The sequence below is a fragment of the Haemaphysalis longicornis genome, unplaced genomic scaffold (assembly GCF_048455015.1).
Source record: "Haemaphysalis longicornis isolate Haplotype H1 unplaced genomic scaffold, Haemaphysalis longicornis Haplotype H1 scaffold_10, whole genome shotgun sequence".
Taxonomy (NCBI): Eukaryota; Metazoa; Arthropoda; class Arachnida; order Ixodida; family Ixodidae; genus Haemaphysalis; species Haemaphysalis longicornis.
In genome coordinates, this window is record NW_027526204.1 from 78,716,907 (window position 1) to 78,744,426 (window position 27,520).

At 44.1% G+C, this 27,520-nt stretch overlaps 1 protein-coding gene across 1 annotated transcript; it reads left to right on the top strand.

Moving 5' to 3' along the window:
• The first annotated feature begins 8,928 nt into the window (after positions 1 to 8,928).
• LOC144159913 (uncharacterized) lies at positions 8,929 to 26,293 on the top strand. Its single transcript, XM_077691569.1, has 3 exons — positions 8,929 to 11,454; positions 16,590 to 16,993; positions 22,628 to 26,293. The coding sequence occupies exons 2-3, from the start codon at positions 16,754 to 16,756 to the stop codon at positions 23,216 to 23,218; spliced, it is 831 nt and encodes a 276-aa protein (XP_077547695.1). The 5' UTR covers positions 8,929 to 11,454; positions 16,590 to 16,753; the 3' UTR covers positions 23,219 to 26,293.
• The last annotated feature ends 1,227 nt before the right edge of the window (positions 26,294 to 27,520 follow it).

Below are 27,520 nucleotides of genomic sequence, written 5' to 3' on the forward strand. Positions count from 1 at the left end.
GTTGTTTCACTGTTAAGATTTGGTTAAATTCACTTCAGTGACCTATGAATGCATCAGTGAACTATGTATGCATCAAAAAATCTTCGGTCATATTCATTGTGGCCGAAAAATTCAAAACAATTTTTTCATACATAACCGACGCGAAGGCCCCTGTAAAGTAAGCCTATCGGCGCTGTGTTTGCTTAATTATGGCTTCAAGTAGACCAGCGGATCGTAATGGTTTGACTTGAATATAGAAAAAAAGAAACAGAGCCAAAAGAGAGAGTTGGTGATGCTTCTGGTGAATAATTTCTCCTAATGTCGCTCAATGGGCTTTTTCTCCCTTTTAATACGGAAACAAGTGGAAACTTGATTACAAATCATCCAATAGCAGAGCTAGTGTTCCGGTAACAAAAGGACTACTGAGTCATTAAATTCAAGAAGTAAAGGCAATAGTACTACAGGCATAGGTGAGTCGTCTGTGCTGAAGCAGGTGTGGTCCGAAACCGAAACCGCCAAGGTTTCGGGCGTTCAATCGGCATCAACAACAGTGACGTGTCGCGTAATGGCCGTCTGTTGTGCTAGTTGTCGTCGTCGGCGTTTGTTGATTTCCGTGCTTGACGTCGAACATCGCGTCAAGGCGCTACCTTTTGTGCGCCAGCGAAAAGTGTGCTGCCAACAGGACGACGGTGCGAATGAATTCCAGCTGACCGCTGCGTTAGTTGCTGTTGTGGAAGTGATCGGGAAAGCGCAGAAAAGAACGCCTTCGCCGATCGTCGTTCCCAGGTGAGTCCGGGCTCTGCGGAGCTACGACGCGAGAAGCCAACCCGACCGGACGGGCTGAACTCACCGGATTCTGAAGGAAGTCCAAGACTTCGAGACAGCGAAGACCACTTCGGCTGGCTACGAACAGCGCTAGAAAGTTTGCAACGCTTCCGTTTACATTCTCTGGCCGTTGACTTCGAGGTCTTCGCCGTTGAAGCGTTATCTTCGCGACGTTCAATGTCAACTATAAACCAAAAGAAATAAAAAAGCTCCTTCTTGGGAGGAGAAGGGGGTGGCCATAAATTGTAACCTGCGGTACAGTGTGCGCCGATCACTAGTTTTTGCGGCCGCCGCGTATGTTCGAGCTTTTGTTGCTTAGCGTTAACGTTCAAAACGGGGTAAACGGATCAGTCGCGATAGGTAGCTTGACGCCGACCGAGCGCACGGCATCCCACGCTGTCTTGTTTACGTATCAGTTCTGCGGAAGTGATGCTAGCGTAGCGAAGTGAGCGGAGACGTAGCGTACCGTCCGCGGTTTGAGCTCCGCCGTTGGCAGTCGAAGGGGACGAGTTATGTTGCGCAAATATTTTGCCTCGTCGCGAACAAGTTGAAGTAGATACAATCAGTTTTTACCCTTCTATGTTCCTGTTTCGCACTAGAGTAACAGTAAGCCCCCATGGAACCAGTATAAGCATGCCGATTTTAGCAGGTCGTTAATCGGATGTGACGTTTGTGCGGTTTGCAGCGATCAGGAGTCGCTTTTGTGAAGGATGTAATGGCTTTGAGACAAATTATCGACCTCTTGGTCTTCCCGAAAACGAATTCCCGAAATTCCCCGAAAGTCTACGAAATTCTCGACAACAAACCACTCAGAATTGCTCACCTGCAAAGCGAAAGTAATTTTGTCCAAAGAAAAAGCTAAAAGCAATAATTTTTTGGGGGGGGAAATCTGTTGTGAGCAGTACTTAAAATTTTTTCAGGCACCCCTATTTACCGCAAACTGCATCCATAACTGACGTCGCACTTGACAAGGTAAAGCTTTTAAAATCTTCCTTCTTTTTAAGTGCTGGTGAAATGGTAAGGATAGGACGTGTGTTGTACCAATGGCATTGTCTGTTGTGGAGCGCGTGTTACAGGCAGGACAATAGTTATTTAAAGCGCAGAAGACATATTGAATGACTTCAGTCCTAGCTTATAGGAGCCCAAGTTTTTGGTTGCCTAATGTTGTGCGACCGCTAACTCGGAAATTATGCAAACTCATTTTGTGTATGAGGGGTGGGAAGGGGGAAGGGAGACAAACTGGGATGTAGGTCTCAGCATATGAAGGTTTGGACTTCTCTGCAAGAGCGTTCCTTATCTTAGGCTATTCTGTTATCAGGCCCATGGAGCGCCTAATGCATCCTTTCTACCAAACGCCTTTTGCAGGCATAAACTAATCTGCGTTGTCTTTACCACAGAAGATCCTCGGAGTTAAAGGATACCTGTGATCAGCCTAGATTGTGAGTGCTATTCAAAAATGTAGTGTCCGCTACATAGACTGTCATTTTTCAGCAAATCTTGGCAGGGTTCCTAACAAGAGGGTTGTTAGTATAGAACATGTTGATGCCTGTCTTAGCAGTATTTGCAGTACGTCTGTTCAGGGCTGATTCGCTGTAGTTGTGTACCGAACTGTGTCCTGTGGAAGTAATTTTTCTGCTAACGGACCATGTCCGTTCTATTCCTCTGCAGTAGTTTAGACTGTAAGAAAGTATTTAAAGGCACTAATGAAGGAGAATGCACCTCCACATACCGTATTTGCTCTCGTAAACTGTGTGCATGTTTTATAAAAGAAAAGCAGCATTCCTTAAAATTTCTTAGAGTTCACATGCTAATGGGTTCGGTTTGGCTGAAAACCACATGAATAGGACGCTTTTTGAGGGTTGCGGAGCGGCATTTCTGACAGGCATTAGGCGTGTTAGCTAATTTCACGGTGCTTTCCATTTACGTTTGTCACCCTGCATGGCAACTGACATAGCTTGAATATCGTGGGATGTTTGTTTTCGAGTGGCTTTTAAAAATACACCGAGGTTGAATGCAAATGTTGTCTTATTACCTTCCACATAAGGGCGGCCAGGATGTGCGCTCTGATTTTTCAAACTGTTTTTTCAAACAAAAAAAAAAAGGGCAGCCCTTATCTTGGGAATTTCTTTCACGCCAATTTGGTGGCATTCACTGTGATGACATGTTTAGCTTATGTAAATTGCATGCCAACAAACAGAATATCAGTGTTTATCTCGTATCTCGTGAGGGGCGAGAAATGAACACTTTTGGGTACTAAGGCAGTGTCAGAGGACATTGAAAACGACGTCACTACAATAGCCTGTGGGGTACCAGTCAATGGGCATGGAATTCTCACTTTTTCCGAGCACTACATGTAAGCTGTGTGCTTCCTGTAAGTCTAAGCACTATACTACCGGAAATTAGAGCTTGGTTTGATGTCGTTTTGATGTAGCCTGTTTAGGTGTGCTTGTTTCCCCAAAGGCTTTCAGCCTGCCTGAGCTGCTTGGCATTCCTAAGGTAGGAATGACTACAACTCTTGGTGCTGATTTGTGGTCTCGCATACAGCGCACAGCTTTCTTGGATGGACGACTGTTTGTTCAGTTCATCAAGGTGGACACTAGATGTGCGTGGTATTTCCATCTCTCCCTATCAGGCTTATAGTATCAGCCAGTTAGCAAATAATGCCATAAACTTGCTTCTGCATGTCTGAAGCAACATCGGCACTTCCGAACCACTTTTGGGCTTTTGATTGGCACCAACTTGGAGCTCGCTTCAAACACAAATTTGTACTATGGCTGGAACGCAAGGTGCACTAAAAAGCGTACATTGCAACACTCAAGCAAACAAAAATGCCTCCCCCCCCCCCCCTTCCCCCCTTTTTTTCTTTTCTTTTTTTTCCTGGCAAGTTTGTTTTGTCGCGTGAGAAAAATGAGCACGCATTTCATCTGTCAATGCATACCGTAAAGTTCCGAAAGAACGCCCACCCAAAGTACAGAGATATCAAGTGAAAAATGCGGGATGGGCGATGTTTCGGGTGAGGTGCGAAAACCTAGGAAAAAGTGTCCGCACTGGCAACCAAAACTGTGGAGGTATCAACAAGAAGAGATACGAGATAGGTGAACTTTCGGCTCAAGTGCGGAAAGGGCAAATAAGTGACCACATCAACACATGAATAGATGATTCGCATTTATTTTGTTCACTCATCAATGCTAAAGCCATCGATTTTAGGGGGTGGCCGATCTTTGGGGTCTTTGAGTAAATTGAATATTTCACTCCTAAAGGGGGGTGGGCGTTCGCTCGGAACTTTGCGGTGAATGTGGGCTAGTTGGTGGCTGCTGCTCTGAAAAATCTTAAAACAGCGCAACTGAAGGAGACGAGACAAAGAGAAGGACACATAGGACAATTGATGTTAGCGCTAGTCCTGTGTGTCCTACGCTTTGTCTCATCTCTTTCGCGCTGTTTTAAGATATATAACTAATTTATTTCATTTCATCGGCCTTCTTTCAAACTGTGCCTGAAAATTTCAGCAGGCTCAGTTGCAGCACACAGCACGTATGGGCTGCAAGGCTTCTACGCAAGTTGGCTGCAGGCTGCTCGCACTGTGCTTTGCGTGCGGTACGACTTTGAGGGGAAGCTGTTAAAGGAATGGGCTGGTAAGTGTGGAGGCATCTGTTCCGCATGGCATGGCAGCGAGGAGTCTTGTGCGGTAAGTATGGCCGGTTTGCTTGAACCTCCTGAAACTGTTGAAACGTTTGTTGAGGCATAGGTTGTTTTTGTATTTCCCACATACTTTGCATAGTGTGACCGAAAGCATGGTGGTTGCACACTACCAAGTCACAAGCGTGTCTCAGAAAGTGTTGCAACTGTGTAAGGCTTCTTTTGTTTCTGTTTTTCACAGTTCTTGAGTGCTGGGGCTGAATTTCTGTTGGTACTTTGGATTTAGACTGTGTGAAACCTCATGGTAGTGTGGTGCAATGAGAGAACGCCTTTCCAAAAGCATCAAGGTTGGTACTGCAGTGGCTCATTGAAGTGTGAAGCTTGGTGAAGTTCATGTGCTGTACCATGGCTAGAGGCAGTGTCAGTAGGTTAGGCACTTAACTCTAGTTGTGTTGTAGTTAAGGACGCGGTTGTTACTTCGCCATTCATTGCCAACTGATGCCAGCATATCTTTCAGTTTGTGGTGACGTGCATTTCTTTTTTTTTTTTTTCCCCTCCAACATTGTGAGTATTGTTAAGGGATTTTGGGCCGCAAAGAGGGCACGTAGTCTTTTCTGTAGAAGCTCAAAACAATTTTTCTTTCATCGTTTTTTTTTTTCATGGCACTGGCGCTATTTCAAAAGTTTCCATGGAAATGCATGCATGCCGCACCCAGGACGGTTTAATCACAACTAAGCGTCCTTGAAGACAGTGAACAAGCTTGGTTCATTAAAAATATTACTTAGTTCCAATAACAGTAATGCCAGTTTTATTGCAAATTGCAAACAATGGGGATATTAAAGAAAAAAAAAACACGAAGCGGCGACTCCCCCAGCCACTTTCCGGCAATTTCTCTACCATTTCACAGAATCTGCTTTTTGCAAATGGGCATGACTGGTCAGCTGTAGTGGGGCCTCTAGCTCTTTTTTGATAGTGTCAATTAAATAATAATGCGCAGTTTACAAACTAATAACTATGTTTGTACCCCTGACGAATATTACAACACTGTGGTGAAAAATTTTAACGTTAATATTTTTTGCATTTTTTTATCATAAAAACGTCTCTTGCAGCTGAAATTAAGCTGAGTGGGCTACCAAAGGCTAGTTTTTTCAGATAAAGTAGAACTGCATGTTGTCTTTATGGCCGCTTTAAGGCACCACTTAGAGCATACGATTGTGCTTGCGTTGGCAGAAAGCATGTAGCACTAGAACTACAGTTGTAGAGGCAGTGATGGCAGTGTGGGCAGGTAGTTGTGGTTATTTGTCTGCAATAGTGGTAGTTGTGTTAGCTATTGACTTGCTGCTGCTGGTGTTGTTCACAAATGGCAGAATACGTGACTGTGTGTGTTGAGGCAGATTTCCTGATAGTGGCTTAATTCAACTCTTTTAGCTTGTGGTGGCAGGGAACTAAGGGAAGATCAGAAAGGGAAGGCATTGCTCACGTTTCGTTAGGAATGCGGGTAGTGCCTTGTCTTCTCAATTTCTTTCGACGTTGCCTGCGTTGCTCCTGCCTTAACGGGAAACAATGAAATCTTGCCTAGTAGTTGTCCCTTGTCTCGGCTCTAAATTTGAACGTTGATGTCAATTTACAGCCAATACCTGTTTGCTCCTGCCTTAACGGGAAACAATGAAATCTTGCCTAGTAGTTGTCCCTTGTCTCGGCTCTAAATTTGAACGTTGATGTCAATTTACAGCCAATACCTGTTCTCACTTCTAACATTTGAAAATTTGGACAGTTTCAAGTGAAGTTAAAAATTAAGTTGAAATTCAAATGAACTGAAATGAGCATCAGTCGTATTGAATATTTGAACAATTTCAATTTGGTTTTAGTTTTACTTGCTGTGTTCATACTCTGTAACCTGAAATTCAGGGCTGCTTATGGAAAGAATCGGAAATTCTGTACTGGTGTATTGGTACATTTTAGATAGGTAATTCCTCTGGTAATACGCGGACAATAAAGTGTTACCAACATAAAATGTTCTGGGATGACTAAGTCGAAACTTTAATGAAACTGTTGTACAGTTTTCACTGAAGGGGGGCATCACTATCCTAAAATTAGGAATTGGAACTGTCAAGCCTCTAAACAGTGGGTGATGGTTTTGCACAACTCGTAGAAATTTGTTTCCCTTGGAAACTTTGTTTTATTTAAAAAAAAATATACTTACACTTTATATTACCAGGAAGCATGACTGTAGTATGGTCCGACTATGCAGTATTCTTCTTGTTTTATATACCTGCATTTTATACATTCCCGGCCACGGCAACCACTTTTCTGATGGAGGCGAAAAGCAAAAACGCCCATGTCTACGAGATTTCGGCGGGCGTTAAAGATCCCCAGGGGGTCAAAATTAATCCAGAGCTCCCCTGCACTATGGCACGCCTCATCGCCTGCATTGCGTCGGCGCATTAAACCCTACAATCAAATCAACCGGCGTTTTACACAAGTCAGTCGGATTTCTCGAAAGGAAAATTGCAGTGAATGATGACAATTGCTGTCAAATGCACGTCAAATACAGGCATTTTCTTTTGCAAGTTTTGCTCCTCCTTGTTCAGTGCAATTTTTGTGTCATTCTCAGTCTCCATTGCAAGAACTGCCAGCAACAATTTTAACGATTTTGTAGTTGCCCATTTTTCTGAAAGGTTGTGACAGGAGCTTTGACGCCTCGTAGCATGTACTGTGATTATCCCTTTAGGCATAGCTTCAGTTGAATGTTAAAATGGTCTTTGAAAGGCTGGCGATGTTGTGCGCTGTGTGATACATTGAGGAGCTGCTGTTGTCGGCTTGTGTGGTTTTTCAGGCTGCTGGTTTCCTTGCAGGGAGTGACGGCGTCTTGAAGCGAGTGGGCAGGTGCTTGAAACAAAAGCAAGGGCTGGATTGTGGCTTCACTGCTGGACTCTGATGTGTGCTTGTTACGCCTGAAGTGACCATGTTGTTGCGTGTGTGCAGTGTTTAGCAGGACCTCTTTGCACTGTGATACCTCTTTCAGCTGTGTCCCATGCACATTGTCATTTAGTCCGTGATTGTGTTTTGAGAAATCTGTATTTTGGAGGCGGTGCTTAGTTTGCTGGCTCTGGTTTACGTGAGTTAAAAGGACAAGAAGTTTGCCCCTTTTGTGTGTTTAAATTTCAGTCAGTGAGGAGGTCGTAGAACGAAACTGTGGCATTCTACTGCACAAACAAGGTGATCTCAACGAAATGGTATTGTGAAATGGAATGATTACGTTTCTGCCCATTGGTTGTGCATGTTGCTTGACTGAAGCTGTGCATGGGAAGGAAAAATGGAGAAGAAAAGATTGGGAGGAGAAGAAAAGATTGTCAGTGGGTTAATAGTAGCAGCCTAGCTTTGCCTGTACTGGCAGGCACCCATAGGACCTTGCGTGAGGGCCGTGAGTGATCCTTGCATTTTGAGTGGAGGGGAAGTGTTATTAGTATCTTTGGTGACAGATTTCATAGGTGCTGGATTTGATTTTTCCAGATCGAGTTGAGCCTAGAATTACACTAGAACTATTAAACACTCGCAGGAATTTTGTCGTGAAATGTTTTGTGATAAGGTGTGAATAGAAAGTAACGTAATGGGCCTTCTAATGCTAGCAAATTTTGATTTCGATTCTTTTTGACTCGAGTGTAAGGCATGTTTTGTCGCTTAACCGTAACGGGTTTGCTGACATTGTTGAATCGATTCGTTATATTTTCAAAACGGGAGACTTAATAAAATGTCAGCAATTCTGTTTGCTTATGCGGAACACTTTCACTTTCTTTTTGTGACATTTTAAAGTATGCCAGCCATTACGAAATGTACAGCCTCCAATCTTAAGTTGTTTTTCTCTTTTTTTTGTGTGTGTGAAACCAGTTCCATTGTTGCCATGGTGTGCATTCACTAATAGGCCAAGAGTAATGTACAGTCTACATTTACCATCGACTAATTATGAAGGCTGAGTAGTAGGTTTGTTTTGTGTAACATAAACTAATGATGCTATTAATTCATTAAGGTTGAGCCGTAGGTCTATTGTGTGTTGTGTGAACTAAGGATGTCATAATGAGGTTTGCTTGATAACTGCAGTAAAAATACAAGTTAGGCACCTTTTTTTGCGAGCCAATAACATTTTACCTATAAACATAGCCTCAGTTTGGGCAGCGCGCTTGCTGCATCGAGCTTTCAAACTTTTTGTCCCGTCAAAAAATCAGATACTGTGTGCAGTCCAGGGAAATATTCATTGAAAATGGCGGTGCCATCTTAAGGGAGTGAAAATTTTGTTCCTCCAGTCTATGTAGTAGAAAATCAGACAGTGCCAAATTTTCAGAATATGGGGATGAGTGACCAGTTTGAGAAAGGGTTGAAAGTTTGGCGAGTTGTTAATGATGCATCTCAAAAAACAAATTGCACACAAATTAACGGGGACAAAAACACCTGAAGACAGAACAAGTGCAGACTCACAAGCGCATCCAAAGCCTTGATGTGTGTAATAATCAACCAGTTGTGAGTCTGCACTTAGGCTGTCTTCATGGGTTCCTGTCACCGTTAATTTGCGCGCAGTTTGTTCAGGCAATTTTGGCATTGCGATGGTCGAGGTATGGGGTGGTGCAGTGTCTTGGTGCAAGAAAAGCAACTCTTTGTGCCATTGTCTAGGGTGTTTTTTTTTTTTATTCAAGCTCTTCTTTCAAACACTCCAGTAACGTTGAGCTGTATTGTATTGCCATTCTGGAAGTAGTTGATAAGGATTATTTCTTAGCCATCGCAAAAAAACAGTTTCCAATATTGTGCTAGCCAACAAAAGTTTCTCTGTTTTTATTTTTTTATGTATTTATTAGTTTTTTTAGTGCCTTAGCTTAGTGGTGACCATTGCTTTGGCTGCTGTGTTGACTCGAAGGTGAAGTGAATCCATGTTTCGCCCACGGTGACGAATGGATGCAAGATGTCCCACTGACTGGGACTAAGCGATGCTGGAATTTTCATGAAAACACCCTTTTCTGTGCATGTATGGTCTGAAGTTTCGCGCACTGTTAGTTGTGGTTCTGCACAAGAATTGCACACGTTTCCACATAGTGGTGACCTCAACTGGGCGTCCAATATGTGTTAATCATCTGCAGTTGATCTTTTCTGTTTATGTTTATGTTTATGTTTATCTGCAGTTGATCTTCTATATTTTTTACCATATTTATGTTCATTTGGTATAATTTGAGATCTATGGAAGAGGCCTTTGCCCTGCAGAAAGGATGATGATCATGATCATTTATCCAAAAACAAAGGGTCTGTGAGCACTAGCATGCAGTCTTTATTAACTCCATCTTACCTTGCTTCCATCTGCACAGCCTCTCTTGTTTAAAAACGGAAGTTCTGTCACTGCGCGGAATTCTCTCATCTTTTTCACAAGTGTAAACATGCTTGCTTCAAGCGTGTCTTGGATGGAAATAGTGCCACACTTACCAATATTATCTTGCCTTAGCTAGACACAATACCATGACACCACTATCTCGTAGAAATTTATGAAATGTATCAAACAACCCTCGTAATCTTTAAGGCTAGGGGTGTGCGAATGTTCGGAATTTTCAAGTATCGAAGCGGATAACGTGAAATTCGATTACATTTCAAATTGAATAGCACTGAGAAAATTTTGAATCATTTGTTGAAGTTCAAAAACATGCACCAGTGCTCTCAGCTGCCAGCGGCAGGCTTTCCCGCATTGCTCTAGTGACATGCAGCAAAACGGCAAGAGAGCTGCTTTTGGGGGCACTTCTTATCTCCTTAACATCAGGCCAACCCCACCCTTGTACTTCTCTCGTATAGAAAAAAAGAACTAATTCCCATCATGAAACAAAAACAATGTAACAGGGTTAAAGAAACATCAACTTCCGTAAACCGGGGACTTGGGGTCTACATCTGTACGTAGCCAGGTTCTTGTGGAGCGCTGTTCTAGGCAACACCCTCTAGGTAAGAAAGCCCAGCTGCATACTGACGTAGACTCCAAGTCCCCAGTTTACTTAAGTTGGATATTTCTTTAACCTGTGAAGTTCTTTTTCTTTTTTCTTTTTTTCACCATGCAGCATGAGAAAAATGATGAATTCGTCTAGCTTCTCACTTCTATACACTAAAATATGCTTTCTTGATGGGAAGGCATTAACACTGTGGCACTCCCATTAGCTTTGACATGCCCTTCCCTTAAAACTATCCCTTCATGGAGCACATATTTAGGTTTCTTGCTTTTGCGTGTTTGCGGGGGCATCTGCAAGTAAGTGCATTGTCAAGATGAAGTTCATGGGTTGTTAGTATTGGGCAAGTGATCCACAAGTGAACGAAGGGGGAGCATTATACCACCACTCCATGGAGGTGTGCAGAGGAGGCTTGAGAAACCGTGTGAATATTTCATGTCTTGCATTGTTGGCTCATGCACCGAGTTCCCTACCTATAACTGACATGAACACACAAATTACCGCTGTTTATGTTTGTTTGACGCCAAATGTGTTGTTATAGCTTCTCGAAATATATACCCTTATTACATTGGTACTGAAAGACTTGTTGAGGTCACCACATATGGGATGAAAGTTGACCCCCATATAAAATATAGTAGTATCATAAATATAGCTAAATGCTGCAGGATAGCTTCTGTATGTTTGTTTTATGTCATAGATAAATTTTGCTAGCCCTTTTAAGCAAGCCTTTTATTTTTGTACTGGCTACAGTTATTGCAGCATGCTTTGGAAATTGCACTTTCAATTTTCTTATTGGAAATTGCTAAACACTGGCTTAAATTCGAGAATAGTTGCTTGGACTTGCAACTATTTGGACAAAATTGTTGTTCACTTCAAATTTGTTTCGAAACCATAAATCAGTATTCGCCCACCCCTGCTTGAGGCTGATCGGGAGCGCTGTTGTGCGTTTCTGATTGCGTAATGGTTACATAAAGTGAATGTCTGACATTTTCAGCGCTGCCCAAACTGAGTGCACTGCAGAAGGTCAGCCGAGGGCAGAGAAGCTTTGGTGAGTGCATTTCGTCTCCGCATTGCCGTATGAACGATGCTGTCGTTTGATAGACAAGCAGTGCATACCTTAGAGGGGTTGTGAAGACAAAATGGAAGTTTGATTCATTTCAAAGACTCCTTTGCCCCGATTACAATGATAACAATTTTATCGCCCGCTCTAAACAAGTAATCGCGGTGTTTAGGAAAAATGAAGTAATGGTGCCTGCCAAGCACTTTCCAGCAACTTCTGTATGATATGAGGATGTTGGTTCGATTCCTGACCGTGGCGGCCGCTTTTCGTTGGAGGTTAAAAGCAAAAATTCCCATGCGTAAGAGATTTCGGCGCACGTTAAAGATCCCCAGGTGGTCAAAGTTAATCCGGAGCCCTACCCGCCGCGGTGGCTCAGTGGCTAAGGCGTTGCGCTGCTGAGCACGAGGTCGCGGGTTCGATTCCCGGCCGCGGCGGCCGCTTTTCTGATGGAGGCGAAAAGCAAAAACGCCCGTGTGTACGAGATTTTGGCGCACGTTAAAGATCCCCAGGTGGTCAAAATTAATTCGGAGCCCTCCACTACGGCGCGCCTCATCGCCTGCGTTGCGTCGGCGCGTTAAACCCCACAATCAATCAATCAATCAATCAATTAATCCGGAGCCCTCCACTACAGCGTGCCTCATCACCTGTGTTGCGTCGGCGCGTTAAACCCTATAATCATCATCAATTTCTGTATGATGTCATAGGATCTTGTTTGAGTGATTGGCAGCTGCTGACTTGAGCCATTGTTAAAAAACATGAATAATCAGCTGCAGTGTGGCCTCTAGTTCCATTTGATTGTATCGCTTGAACGCTAACTTCTAACATGCACTTAACACACTGATAGCTATGTTTCTAGCACTGGCCCATATTATGTCCCTGTAGTGTGAAATTTGAAAGTTTTCTCGACATTTCTTGCATTGTTTCGGCTAAAAGAGGAAATCTGTCATGGCTGTGATGGAGCGAAATGGGTTACAAAGGCTAGTTTTTTTTTTCAATTAGAACAAGGCTGTAGTTTGTCTTCATGACCGCTCTAATTTAAGTACATCACGCTTAGAAACCGTACATTTATTGTTGCAGCCGATTTTTTTTAACATGTGGTGTTTTGTAACAGCTAAGACTGCTCTGTTCAAGCCACTTGTTAGTCCAGACCACCACAAGAGCCCGCTCTGCTTTCAGTACTGAGCTTTTGCAAGGTGCTTACCTTTGCTTACTGTACCCAGGATGGTAAAAAGTTTTAGAAGAAAGAAACAAAAGAAAGGCAGGTGAAATTCATTTTTGCATCTAGTTTGCGCTCCTAAGCAGACACAAATTGGAGGATAATTAGCACTGTCAATTTTAATATTATTCGTAGTTGATCAGAGCACATGTTTCTATGGCAAGATTCGAAGCAGTCATATGTAGTCCTTAGCTAGAGCGCTACCTGCCGCGGTGGTTGAGTGGCTAAGGCGTTGTGCTGCTGAGCGCAATTCCACATGGGCTCAATTCCGAGCCACAACAACCGCTTTCCAGAAAGAGGCAAAAAGTGAAAACGCTCGTGTGTTCGAGATTCGGCGCACATTAACCCTCTCGGCCCTGGTGGTGCCAATTGACGCCATCACATAAAAGTTCGTCTAGCACATAGAGAACGAAACCAAAACTGGTTGTTTTTTGGGGGGGAATTGTCCTTCAACGATGCCTATTGCTATAGATATCACTGCTCTTTCTTCTTAGTGGAGCTACATGCTACAAAAAAGAAAAAGCTCCGGTGAAGTCGAAATTTTGACACCGAGGCTGAGAAAAATGGTGGCCTCAGTTTCATCCCCAAGCTTGTATAAATCTATAAATAGGGGCACTACGAAGCTTACTTTTTGTTTGTAGGTTCACGCAGTCATAACGCTTAGGAAAATGTGCAAAAGCGATGTCTTTGCTGAAAATATTTTTTTAATAATTGACAGATGTCCTAATTAATTGCCTCATTAATAAATCAGTTAACACCTTTACTTCCAGCTCTATGTTTGGTTTGTGTGGTTATGGGACCCTAAAATTTAGGAAAACACGCAGAAAACACTGTTTTGCTTAAAAGTAAAAAATCGGGTGTGGAAGGGTTTTAAATGTCCCCAGATGGTCAAAATTATTCCGGAGCCCTCCACTGCAGCGTGCCTCTTAGCCCACGTGTAGCCCTTTCACGCAAAACTTCTATAATTTGAAATTTAGTTAGGGCGCAAGCAGTTTTGGAATTGGCCTGCACTTTTAAGTGTGTGTGTCTCAAAGTGAATTCCTCTTTTTGCTTGGGGTAGGTGGATATTGATTTTCGGTTTTGCAGCAAACAATAATTTTCTTCGAATGGTTGCAAATCGAAGAGAGTGTTTAACGATTTCCAGTAAGAAAACTGAAATTTACAATTTTGCAAGCATGCTTCAGTAGCTATACAGAACTGTAGAAAAATAAAAAGATCGATAAAAAAAAAGTTTAGAAAATGTTTCTGCGGTACAAAAAACAAACAAACAGAAGCTATCCTGCAGCTTTTAGCTTTATGATACTATATTTTATGTGGCGGTAAACTTTCAGCTTATATTTGGTGAGCCAACTGCAAGTATTTCAGTTTTTTGTGTAATTGAGGTATATAACCTAACAAACTGAGATTAACACACTTATACTTTAAAAAATGAAAAAACTCAAGTGGCAGTTTCAAACAATCATTTCAGTTCTTAAAAAGAAAAACTGCGTATAAGGCAGCGCAAGGCATGAAAAGCTAACCCAAGTTTCAACCATCCCTTGCAAGTCTTCGTAGCTTGGTGGTGTCTACCCTCTTTGCACTTGCTTGCGCACTTGCGCTGCGGATAAATGGCTCTTGCATGCAGGCACACACAACAATCTCAAGTATAGGTCACGCAAGGCATTTCATGCTGAACGTGAACCTATAAAAAGAGCCGAGACCAAAACTGGTACAAGTGCCTGATAACTGGTACAAGTGCCTGATAATGAACCTGCAGGGTCAAGGGGAGTACCGCTGTGTGCGTGCCTTCTTGTCAAGAAAGCCTTATCTCGGAGTCTGGGAGCATGAAGCTAGACAAGTTCATCGTTTTTGTGATGTATACCGTAATGAAAAAAAAAAAGTTACAGGTTTTGAAAAACATAAGCTTCATGAAACCTGGGATTCGGGGACTGTGGCAGTACGCAGTTGGGTTTCTTATCTTTGTGGTGTTGGCTAGGGCAGCTTAAGCCCGACCACGTTATCAGCATGCGAAAAGAGAAGTGAGACGGAAGAGTTGGCCAGATGCCACGGAGATAAGAGGCGCTCCTTTAATTGTGCCTTCGCCACTTGACCGCTTGTCACCGGAGCAGTGCGGGAAAGCCCGCCGCCGCGACCTGATACCACAGGTGTACGATTTCAAATTTCGGAATACTTAGTAAATATATCCGTAATTTTCAAATAGTGCTATTTGATTCGAAGCCGAATCGATAATTGCGTTATTACTTAGATGTTCGAAAGTTCCGGATATTCGCACAACCCTACTAGGGGTCCATATTGTAGCTTTCATCTTGTTGGAAATAACAGCTAGCTAGGAGGCCAGCCTATCTGACGGCGCACTTTAGGGGCGGATATTTGAAGCCATAAGTTGGTAAGGAGATTTAAAAAAAGGTTGGGTTAGTCTTGTTCGGTGACTCCATTTAAATTGCACAAGATGCAGAAAAACACTTTCCATCCTCCTCACACCCTGGTGAACGCTTTTGTGTGCAGATTTCTCCTCATGTTAAATATCGATACCCAGGTGGTCAGAATTAATGTGGAGGAGTCCTCCACTACAACAGGCTTGCCCAGATATAGATTGGGCGCGTTAAACCCTAAAAATTTGGAATATTTGGAAATTTATGGCGGGAAGGCGTGTTGGTGAAGTCCTTGCTTGACAGCCGCCATTCCTTGTGCAAAGTTTCATATTAATATATACATATACTAGAGATAAATCTGATGCCAGTGTCTGGGTGAGCTGTGCTTCAGAAAACATGCTGTCACGTACTGAGTAGGAATGGTCCAATCGTCCGTGGCATGGCTTATGAACGGGTTCAAAACCCGCCGTGGTGGCTCAGTGGCTAAGGCGTCGTGCTGCTGAGCACGAGGTCGCGGGTTCGATTCCCGGCCGCCGCAACCGCTTTTCTGATGGAGGCGAAAAGCAAAAATGCCCCGTGTGTACCAGATTTTGGCGCATGTTAAAGATCCCCAGGTGGTCAAAATTAAACCAGAGCCGTCCACTACGGCGCGCCTCTTTGCCTGCATTACATCGGCGCATTAAACCCTACAATCAATCAATCAATGAACGGGCTAAAAAGTTGTCTGTGGCTGCAAAAAAACAGCAATGTTATTGTTAATGATTTTTTGAGGTTGTTAGTTTGTTAATAAATTGGTGCTCCACAAGGTTTATTTGTTAGGGATTATTTATCGACTTCGTGCAAAATGAACAGGAAAAAAAGTGTCGCCAATTTTTTGTTGATTTTGGCTTCAGGAGCGAACAGAAGTCACGTGACAAGCCAAGCCAAGTAGGTGAGGAACATTGCTAGCTGCTATGGCAGTGCCCACAATGGCACGCAATTTCAGTGCCAGATTTCTCTCTAGTATATATTACCATGAAACTATGCCTGGCTCCACCTGTTCTCAAGTTGCCACGAAGGAAGAAAATTTTACCACTCCTACCTAAAGAAAGTTGAGAGAAGTGCGAAAGCTAAAGATGTGTCAAGTCGACCGTCACACCTTCAAAGACCCAAATTGCAAACAATGAACAAACCCATATGACTATTTTTTTGTCCTAGACGCATCTACGAAGGATCCAAATGCATACCAATGCGTGGTTTGAGATAACAGTATACTATTGCACTTCTTTTTTTATGATCGATGCATGTGTTGCCCTCTCTAGAACCATTCCTCTTTCGCGATTTTCAGTTAACTAACTTGACACTATAGAAGGCCGGTTTCACGCACGTGCCGTGTGTACAGAGATCTTATCAGAGCTTTTTGGTCGGCCAACTGGTTTATGTGGAAGTGCATTAGTTTTTTGACAGGACGCCATCGGTCCCACTAAAAACTTTCGCTTTGTAAGAGGCTGACCACTGTTTCCTCCTCCTCCTCCTCCTCCTCCTCCTCTCTGCAGACGTGGCGCAGCTGGAGGCCGTGCGTCGCCGGCTGCTGCGCTGCCGCTTCTGCAGCTACACAGCGCTGTACCATTCGCTGCTCGCGCGCCACGAGCGCATCCACACGGGCGACCGGCCCTACCAGTGCCCCAGCTGCACCAAGCGCTTCATCCAAAAGACCCACATGGAGAACCACCTGCGCATGCACTCGGGCGAGCGGCCTTTCCGCTGCGACCTCTGCCCCCGAGCCTTCGCCACGGCCTCTGCCCTCGCGGGACACGTGCTGGGACACAAGGCCGCCGCGGCCGCTGTTACTCCGGCCTGCGCTCGCTGCGGTGCACTCTTTGCATCGCCCGAGGAACTGGCAGGCCACGAGTGCGCTGCTGACATCCCTGCCATCGAACCTCCAAGCTCACCGTCATACTGAGATGAAAGTGGTCGAGCAACTCGGTTTCCGTTTGCTCTTGTGCAGTTTCATTTTTTGTGTTCCTAATGTCTCATTGTTTTTCAGTAGCAGTGTCCTACTGAGATGAAACCAGTCAAGCAGCTCTATTTCAATTTGCTAGTTTTCTGTTTCCAAGTCTGTCATTGGTTGTGAGCAGTTTTACCTCTGTGAATATTCGGCTTTGTGTCGGCTCGTTGCCTGGTTGAAACTGTTTTTTTTTTCCGTGTCTGTTATCACTTCTGAGCAGCTTTACCACCATGAATATGTTAATGAGTGCGGTGACAGCAACGCAAAAGAAGATGAAGACTAATTGTTTCTGTTTTCTCTCTTTCATTGGTCTTCATCTTATTTCACACTGTTGTCCCCATGAGGCATGCATAAATATGGCTTGGTTTGGATATTAGCCTCATTGGATTTATTTGAGCGAGGGTTCTTGAATAGTGCAGAAGCAGCTATGAGAGTGGTACTGCCGTAAAGGGGGGCACGAAGTGGGTAGGAGGCACACTTACAGGGACATCAAGAACACCAGACAAGTTTGATTATACCAATACATTAGTATCCCATGCTTAATCTATGTTAGTATCCCTTGCTTACTCGCAGCAGTGAGAGAACTTTCAGGAAGCATGTATGGCTGTTGCTGCAGCGCTTCATCCGCTGCGGCAGAATTTCCGGCTTTATGGTTCTTGACAGCAGCTGGCAAGAGCTCAGTTTAAAATAAGCGAAGTGTTCGCCTGACATTTTTTGGCAGGTCCAGTGCTGATTGTTTTTCTTTTCTTCTTACTCTGAAGTACGTCTGAGCTTTTGCTTTTAAAGTTTTTGCAGAAAGAGTTTGCTTCCTTAGTGTTCCTGTTGTTTCTTTTTCTACTTTTAATGGCGTTTATTGTCGTTCCATTGTCTCACATGCATTTGAGAGGGATGAAGTTTGTAGAGTATTGGCAGCTGTAAGCCGGCCTTCACTTTCGTGTGCTGTTACAAACTATCGTATTGTTTGACAGAGCAGTATGACTTATAAGCATCGCGTGCACACACATTTAGCAGTTTCAGTGGCAATCTTTCTGGCTGATCGTCTGAGCTATGTGCGAAAGAATAGTATGAAGGGTGAGCTTTCCAAAACGGCAGCACGTTTTCCCAGCCTCAGACGCAATCAAGGCCGAAATGCTACTTTGAATTAAAATCCACTATTGTACTGTCTTTGACAAGGCCAGCCAATGTCACACTTCCTGCCGTGAGCTCGGCCTGTGCAACTTTATAAAAGTGCATGTTTAGCCTTTGGTCAGGTATTGGTCTCAGGTATTGGTCTCATGCCTGCGCGAAGGAAATGGTGGGCACTGTAGCCTGTGCTAAAGTAGTCCTGATGTTGTGCTTGTTTCAACGTGTGCGAGATTTGAGAAATGACATTTACATATTTGTCCCATGTTGTAACATACATCTACCTCGAGTGTGGAGCGTGGGATTATCGTAGAATGCAGTGGAAAGAAACTTGATCTCAGTGTGCTGTTTCTTCACCAGGCATAGTGCAGCAAGACCTTTCGTCTCTAGTCATTGGTGTCAAGTGTGTGTTCTAGTCACTTTATAGGTCGGTGGTTTCCTATTGTCGATACGTTTGACACCTTAGAGGCTGCTGCAAGTCATCAGGTATTCAGTGGGTGGGTGGTTTTTCTTGTGTGCATGGAAGGCGTTGTATACTCCTTTCATGCATTTATTCCGCGTTGCTGGCTTTTTCATGCAGCTTTGGTGTTGTGAATCAAAATTGCAACATTACATCGCTATAGGTGTGTGGCAGGGCGAGAACGTCACTGGAGAGATTGCTCCACTTACTATTGTCGATTGGCACGCTTGTAAACAAACTAGTCGCCACCTCTTTAATTTAAAGGAAGCTAGGGTGCAGGCAAAAAATGTTAGCGGGAAGCGGCAGTTGCATTGGAAATACACTTGTTTGATTTGGAAGTTCTTTTGAACCTCTTGGGGGGGTGTGAATTAGGGCAGTCAAAAGCTATTGAAACAATACATAGGTGACCTTCTTAAAGGGGCCATAAAGACAAAGTACAAGCTTGGTTCATCAAAACGACTGCCTTGTCCCAATGCCGACATTTTTATCAGAACAAATAACTGAGATGCTGAGGCAAACAGATGAAGCTGGGGCGACTTCTTAGCTACTTTCCGGTGATGTTTCAATGATGTCATGGAATCCTGTGGGTGGGCTGGGGGACCGTCGACCTAAGCCATCACCAAAAAACTTGACTGGGTGGCTGTAGTGTGGCCTCTAGTTCTGTTTGATCGTATCACTTGAATGCTAATGTGCAGTTAATGTGCTAACGACTGTTTTTAGTGCTGGCCTCAACTGCATCACTCTAGCCTGTATTACGTCACTGTAGCGCAGCATTTGAAAGTTGTTCAATATTTTTTGTTTGTTTTTTTCAGTTAAAAAGAAAACAAAAACATCTGTCATGCTGCCTGTAATGGAGCTGAATGGGTTACCAAGGGCTAGTTTATTTTCAAACTGCACAGCTTGCATTTTGTTTTCATGGCCCCTTTAATGCTGTTTCCTGAGGGCAAGGAACAAACCTGCAGGTTTTTTGGCATGAGCAAGCAGAAGTGCTTGTTCTGTGTTTGTATGCTTGGATGTGTGGCCCCTGCTACCATGAAACTGTATTCACAGATGGCGGGTGTGTAAAGCACTCTGCTTCAAAACGGCGCGGTTACTTTGTTTGCTTTGTCACCCTAGCCGTATTTGCCAAAGAAAAATTTTCCGCAACCTATCTGTGTCACATTTTTCTGTCGCTTAGCTTTTAAAGGATTGAGAAATCTGTCAAAGCAATTTAAACTTTTTCTAGCAGCGTATTTGCATCCCTTTTTTTTGTAGGCACCAGCCACAAACGCCAACGTGGCCCGATGTCTGTTTCTCGGCTCATTGATTTGTGCACCACGTAGCTTCTGGAGGGGCATTGATTGAAAGTGGACTTGGCTGCTAAAGCAGAGAAAGGTAGACGTAGACAAGAGGACAAGCAGTGCAGGTTCTTTTATCCTTGGCGTGCTTTTTTGGGAGGAAAGAATGTGTACATGTCCTTGAAATGTAGTACGCATCAGTCTCTGCAGGATTTTGCTTCGGTTACGGTGATGCAGCAGTTATGTACCTATACAAACTTGAATAAATGGTTAGAAGAGCATCACATGCTTAAGGCCTTATTCTGAAAAAAGGACAACAGTTTGATGTGATCTGTAAATCAGGTCCAAAGAGACTAACAGCTTCTTGACATATAATTTTAAGCCAGTGGAGTGGATTGGATGTGAGACCCTAAATCTCTATGCAATTTGGCAATTTCTGCAAGTATGTTCGTTTGTTTTGGGGTGTCATCATGCCAGGGGGCTTTCATAGTAAAGGGCAGGTATGTATGCAGGCTTTTGCATTTCCTGTTTCTTTTTTTTTTTGCGTTGAGTCCTTTGAAGTGTTAACTCTTTTGTGTGCCTATGTCCTCCTTGTAGTCAAAATCTTTTTTGCTATGTCATTTTGAGGGTGATTCTCTGTGGGAAAGGATTTCACGGTGAAAAGTATTTTTTTTCCAAAGTGTTCCAGCAGATAACCTTTTCTGAGCTGTATTTATGTGGTAATGACCCGCTGTAAATACTTTTTTGTTTGCAGCATGCTGTTTCTTGGAATACTTAACCCATGCACCGCAAGAAGGAAAGAGTGCAAGGATCGTTAAAAAAAAAGACTGCTCTTCTGTTATGAGTTTAGTAGTACGGGTTGTGTCAGTAGAAAATGTTGTGCGTGGCTTAGTTGTTTGATGTGTTGTTGTGACTGCTCGGTGATTGGTATGTGCAGTTCTGAAGCAAAGCTGAAAAGCTTAAAGCTAAAGCAGTCTAAAAGGTGTTGCTACTACATTGGGATTTTATTTTCAGAATTAGTTGTTCTAATCTGAATCAGATGCTGCATTTGTTCACGTTTCTTGCTAATGTTTTATGTGTGCGACTTTTTTGTTTAGCGTTTCTTCTAAAGGAACTCATTTGTGTTATCCTTAGACAGCACTGCATGCTCTTGTCATGGTGGCAACTTTTTTGTTTGTTTGATTTCTTGTTTGTTTCGATGTTGTTGTGCTGTTTTTATTGCCTGGCTTCATGTTTCATGTTAGTTCTGTCAAGAAGGGATAATGACATTTGTGTGAATTCAACTGTTTATGATGTCCATGCAGCCACAACCATTATCATTTTGTGCTAAGTGTAGGTGTTTTGTCTCTGGTTTTAGCACATTTTGTGTTTGGCCAAAAGCTACAAAAGTACTTCTCATATTCACCCTTTTAATACAGCCAGAGCCATTTACAGTCACTTCAGTTTTCCAAACAAATCTGGGGATTCTCGCAGTCGAGTTTTGTAGTGACGAACCGTATATTACATGGCTACCTCACGCATAGACATTTCTTCTATGCTTGGAGAATACATTATTGACAGTATTTAGCTGCCTAAAACTATATCAAGCCGGTTTCATTGCCATAATGCACAGGATAACTGGAAGAGATTAGAATGTGAGAAATAATTCACACAAGGAGCTTACTCTTCAAAATTTGTCGTTCTTTTGTCGTGGCCACTTTTGTGCTCCTGACTTCTGATAGATTAGTGTAGTGGTAGTATTTTTTGCACATACTTGCATTCTCGATGTGCCATGCATTTATTGTGCCAGTTTGCATGTATTAGTGTGCGTGACATGAAATCTGAAAGTGGTTGCTCTTTTGCAGTTTTTTTTTATTTTTGTCGCTGCTTGCTTGTGTTGTGGTATTGTGTTGCACCTAAGCATGTTCTTTGGAGTGCACTTAGGTTTTGTTAGTTTTTGTCCTACCCAATCCCACCTAAAGTCACTGCGAATGTGTTGTTTAACGGGAAGTGATGCTAATAGAGTTCCAAGATTGGAACACTTTTATCATGTGCTTTTGTAGTGTTCAAATGCATCAGCTAGAACTGCGACTAGAGTTTAGAGACTTCTAAAACATCAGAACACATCAGATTTGCACTGGCACTTCCCCCAATCTTGTCTTGTTGCGCTCGATTTGTTGCCTCCTTGCCTTTGGCGTCTTTAATTGTGAAACACCAGCATACGTAAAAGTGATTTATGTGTTTTAAACCTTGTAGGAACTTGTTGGGGGCAATGGACAGGTTGATTCGCTACACACAACTGCATTTAGATGGGATGAGTTTATTGTTTCGTCATCTAGCTTTTGTATGTGTTCTCATCAGGTGTGAGCACTTGCAATTGCACACAGTGGTCATTACCGTAGTCTTTGACTGTGAAGTGCAGCCTCAGGAACTACTGTTGTACCTCTAGAGTTTCGCTTGCAACAGTGTTTAAATGAAAACGAAAGTGTGCTGCGAGGGTAACCCTGCATATAGAGAAATGCCAAAGCTCCTTTAACTTTCAAGTTTCTCACAAGAAAACGGCCGCAGACGAGCTGGTTGACATAATTTCATTGCAAACTTTGAGCAAAAAGTTTTTAGAACAAACGCTGCTCCCTATGCCAACTCGTTTGGCCAAGGCCAGCCAGGCGTTAGGCTTAGGGTACTGTTGGTAATTTCATATAGCTGACTGGAGCCTGTTGAAAGCCATAACTCGTGCACGAAGGCTGATTGAGCGTTAACGCACTTTTCTTAGGCGCGCCTGTAGCCACTTTTCGAGTCTCAGGAGACAAATTTCTCAGCGAGTACTACTGTCCTGGGTCAACAACTAACATTACTGCTCATTGGTTTTTCACACTGGTGGCTGTCACCTTGGCCGTTGCGAGTCGCTCACTTCTCTCTCCCCTTGCACTTCTCCAACCTGCAGGTGCGGCGGCCGCAGGCGGGCCGGTGCGGCGCCCGTTCCACGCGCGGGGCGAGAAGTTCTACTGCGACTGCTGCGCTTACACAACGACGCACAAGTGGAACATGGTGGTGCACGTGCGCACGCACACGGGCGAGCGCCCCTTCCGCTGCTCGCTGTGCCCCAAGTCCTTCTCACGCAAGAACGTGCTCGAGGAACACGTGCACACGCACACGGGCGCCCGCCCCTTCCGCTGCTCCCTGTGCCCTGTGGCCTTTGCGCACAAGAACTCGCTCGTCACGCATCTCAAGCGACACGTCGGCGAGCGGCCGTTCACGTGCCCGGAGTGCGGCCGAGCGTTTGCCGGACGCTTCGCCCTCAACCGCCACCTCATGGCGCATGCCCGTGCTGCACCGTGAGCGGACAAGCGGACCCTGACACTCACTAATTGTGGCAGTGGCACGGCCAATCAGAGAGATGCCATCCGCATTTGGTTGTAAACCCAGAGACTACGGGTCGAGGGACACAAGCGGTAACACTTCCAAAAGCATTTATGGTTCATTTGGATGCTGTCGGTATGGAACGGGCTATATTTGAGCTGCTTAACAGGTATTCTCAATCAAAGCTGTGACTCAGAAAGAACCTGGAAAAGACATTACACATCGATGGTACTCCGCTCTGGCACCCATGGACTAAAGTAGCATTGCGGGGGGCATTCTTTCTTGCTGCCTCGATGTCCCTTACAAAACTACTGTTACTATGTACCTTTGTTGGCTGCCTGTAGCCAGTGCTGCTTGCGCTCAACAGAACGGTCTTGGCGTGTATGCTGCGATTTTGGCAGCCATGCTGAGTGGGTCCCCATACTTGTGTACCGCGTTTCAGCAGTGTGTGTTGCATGAAATGATGCAAGGTCATCAAAAGTGTTGTCATTAGTCCAAGCTTGAGGTGCATAGAGTCAGCTTTGGGGAGAGGCAGGAGTGGAACAATTTTCGGCGTCGTCCATTAACATTATCTCATTATGCTGTTTACAAATGTCCCAAGTGCAAGGCCAGCATGCTCTAAATCTATCGTAAGTGGCAGTTTTTCTACACTTATTGGCAAAATTGATGGAATTTGCTTTATGCGGCTGAGCATGTATTCTCAGAAGCTAGTTCGGTGTATTTGTCGAACTTCAAGGATGTGCAACTGTGTGTTTACATATATGTGAAACAATCTTCGGGTATCCATGTAAGCCACGAAGTCTATGAACTTGACTTGTGGGTTGAAGTGGCGCTTTCATTTTTGGGATTTTGTGCTGTTTGCAACGCACATCAGACTTGTTATGCAAATGAGTTTGTGGCTGCATTGCTTGTCGTTGCTAGCGTACAATGAAATGCAGCAATGTGCAACGCGAGCATCGGACGGAATACCAGCATGATATGGCATACCCACGTAATTTTCGTGTCTTTACTGGTTGAATGTGCTCTCGAAATGCTGTTTGAACTAACTTAACTATGACTTTAGCGGTGTTGCGCTTTGTTTTATGTAGCCTTGGGAGATTACTTTATCAAAGTTCGCTGATACCGTAAGGTAATGCTTGTGAAACGCTTAGCAGTGCTGTGAGGGGGCGACTAGTGTTAGTATTTCAGTTGCGTGTGCAGTACCATTTGAGGATAGTTGAGTAAGAGATGATGTGCAAATTTTGTCGCTGATTTAGATCTAAGGGCCTTATATCTACATCAGCTATACAGCCTTCAGCACTGGTGTGTCAAATTTGGAGTTTTCATTGGCTGAAAAACCTGTTTTAATACGACCATTTGCGGCTTGTGTGTACTCTGTAAAACAAAATGTGTGAAGCCTGTGTTGGGCCATGGTGTTTTGTATTTGTGTATAGATCTCGCATCTTTACTGCATTGTCATTGACAGCTCTCGAAGGTGACAGCAATTTTCGACGTATACTCAGTCTCACAGGGAAGGTTATGCTGTATTTAAAAATGCTTGCGGCTGTCAACGGCCAAGCTCACAAGCAGTTGCGTGGTGTGTGGAAGTTATTTTGTTACATTTTTATTTATTGGACACGTTTATTTACTGTATATAAGCACTTTACGATATTGTTAACACACTTGCACATACCATGTCATTTTTCTCTCTTAAAGGGACCCCGAAAAGCTTTGTGAAGATGGAAATCAAATGCATTCAGGTGGTAGAACACATAACGGGGGATTTTTGAGCTAAGTGTGAGCCCCATACATTGTACAGATAATTTGTAAACAATTTTTGAAGATCGCCTTTCTCAGCCGATGAGCGCGACGCCGCAGCGAGCCGACCGCGGCTGACGCAACGGCGACCGCGGGTGACGCAACGGCGATCGCTGCTGACGCAACGGCGAAGGCGCCCCCTGATTCGCCCAATCGTCGGCAAGGTCGGCCGCCGGCAGCGTCACTGCCATTGGCTTCCGGCTGCTCTTCCTCCTTCCTGCGCGATCCCGAGGCAAAGGCGGGTCCGCAGTGGTTGACGCGAGCCTAGGCGCAGGAATGTAGCTAGCTGCTTTGAAGGAGGCAGAGAGGGAGGAGGAGTCGATCGGCAAGTGGGGAGAGGTGCATTTAATTGCTTCTGGCGCAGCTAATACTGAATGTAGATCAATAATTCCAACGGCATTGCATCGCTACATTGGTGCTACGTGACAATACAGGCCTTTTGTAACTTTTACAGAAGGCTTTTCTGGGTCCCTTTAACTGGGTGTGGCCTCACGATACTAAATGCTCGAAATATTTGAAGCTGTGTAAAATGCGTGGTTCAGGTGTGTTGCGAACTACATGCATGCCATTGATAGCACCGGTTACTCTGTAGTGTGGGAGGAGGAAGTTGTTCCACCGGAATAAACAGAATGGAAGTACTCACGAATGCCCTGTTTATAATGTCAGTGCAGAATTTTTACATTTTATTGTCACGTACACTGAATTAAGGGAAACCTTCCCTCACCTGAACGCTTGCTTTAAAGAAAAAAAAAAGATAGAGTTTAAGGCGTATACTCCCAGTGGTGCGTCAAATAGAATACATCATCTTGTAGCTATTCCTTTTTGTATCATGGGTGTGACATGTTTAAAACTAAATGTTTTAGTTAAATGCAAGCACCCGCAATGTATGCCACATTTGTTTGATTGCTGCAAAAAATCAATTTTGCTTTAAGTAATACCGTACTGAAAAAAATTCCACCAAACTTTTCACTTAAATTTATGCTCACTGTTTCTTTTTTTTCTTAACTTATCAATGGTGTGGTGTTGGTTGTGGCATTTTCTGCAAAGCTTCATCCTGACCAGTGTACTACACAGCGATACTATGTGAAGCGTAGCAACGACGTAGCTTTATGCAAGTAGAAGTGATTGCCCCGCAAATGGCAATTAACTTTTTCAGCACGCGAAACTTGTGCACAAGCTGCTGCTTCATACAAAAAAGGCTGTGCATGTTAGTCTCGCAACGACTCTCGCTTCTGTTGGAATAAACAGTTGTCTTCAGGCTGGTGGAGTTCTTTATTTCTCTGCAAATGTGTGATGAGTTGGGGTAAAATAGTTCCCAGCTCGTGCAGCCTTCCTACTGGAGGATGTGAGAGAAGTGGGTGAAATATTTCCCAACTCGTGCAGCCTTTCTACTACATGATGTGAGAGATTGTGGGTAAAATAAATCCCAGCTCGTGCAGCCTTTCTTGGAGGATGTGAGCGATTGGGGAAAATATTTCCCAGCTCGTGCAGCCTTTCTACTGCAGGATGTGAGAGATCGTGGGTAAAATAGTTCCCAGCTCGCGCAGCCTTTCTACTGGAGGATGTGCGATATTGTGGGCAAAATAGCTCCCAGCTCGTGCAGCCTTCCTACTGGAGTACGTGAATGATGGGCATAAAATAGTTCCCAGCTCATGCAGCCTTCCTATTAGAGGATGTGAGAGATTGTGAGTAAAACAGTTCCCAGCTCGTGCAGCCTTCCTACTGGAGGATGTGAGAGGTTGTGGGTAAAATATTTTCCAGCCCGTGCAGCCTTTCTGCTGGAGGATGCGAGAGGTTGTGGGTAAAATCCCAGCTCGTGCAGCCTTTCTACTGGAGGATGTGCGAGATTGTGGGTAAAATAGTTCCCAGCTCGTGCAGCCTTCCTACTGGAGGATGTGAGAGAAGTGGGTGAAATATTTCCCAACTCGTGCAGCCTTTCTACTACATGATGTGAGAGATTGTGGGTAAAATAAATCCCAGCTCGTGCAGCCTTTCTTGGAGGATGTGAGCGATTGGGGAAAATATTTCCCAGCTCGTGCAGCCTTTCTACTGCAGGATGTGAGAGATCGTGGGTAAAATAGTTCCCAGCTCGCGCAGCCTTTCTACTGGAGGATGTGCGATATTGTGGGCAAAATAGCTCCCAGCTCGTGCAGCCTTCCTACTAGAGTACGTGAATGATGGGCATAAAATAGTTCCCAGCTCATGCAGCCTTCCTATTAGAGGATGTGAGAGATTGTGAGTAAAACAGTTCCCAGCTCGTGCAGCCTTCCTACTGGAGGATGTGAGAGGTTGTGGGTAAAATATTTTCCAGCCCGTGCAGCCTTTCTGCTGGAGGATGCGAGAGGTTGTGGGTAAAATCCCAGCTCGTGCAGCCTTCCTACTGGAGGATGTGAGAGAAGTGGGTGAAATATTTCCCAACTCGTGCAGCCTTCCTACTGGAGGATGTGAGAGAAGTGGGTGAAATATTTCCCAACTCGTGCAGCC

Bases quoted from the DNA above. Each gene is read 5' to 3' on its own strand.
- LOC144159913 (XM_077691569.1), top strand. From the start codon at position 16,754: ATGGAGAACCACCTGCGCATGCACTCGGGCGAGCGGCCTTTCCGCTGC. The intron at 16,994-22,627 runs TGAGATGAAAGT...CACGAAGGCTGA, and splicing joins CTCCAAGCTCACCGTCATAC to TTGAGCGTTAACGCACTTTT.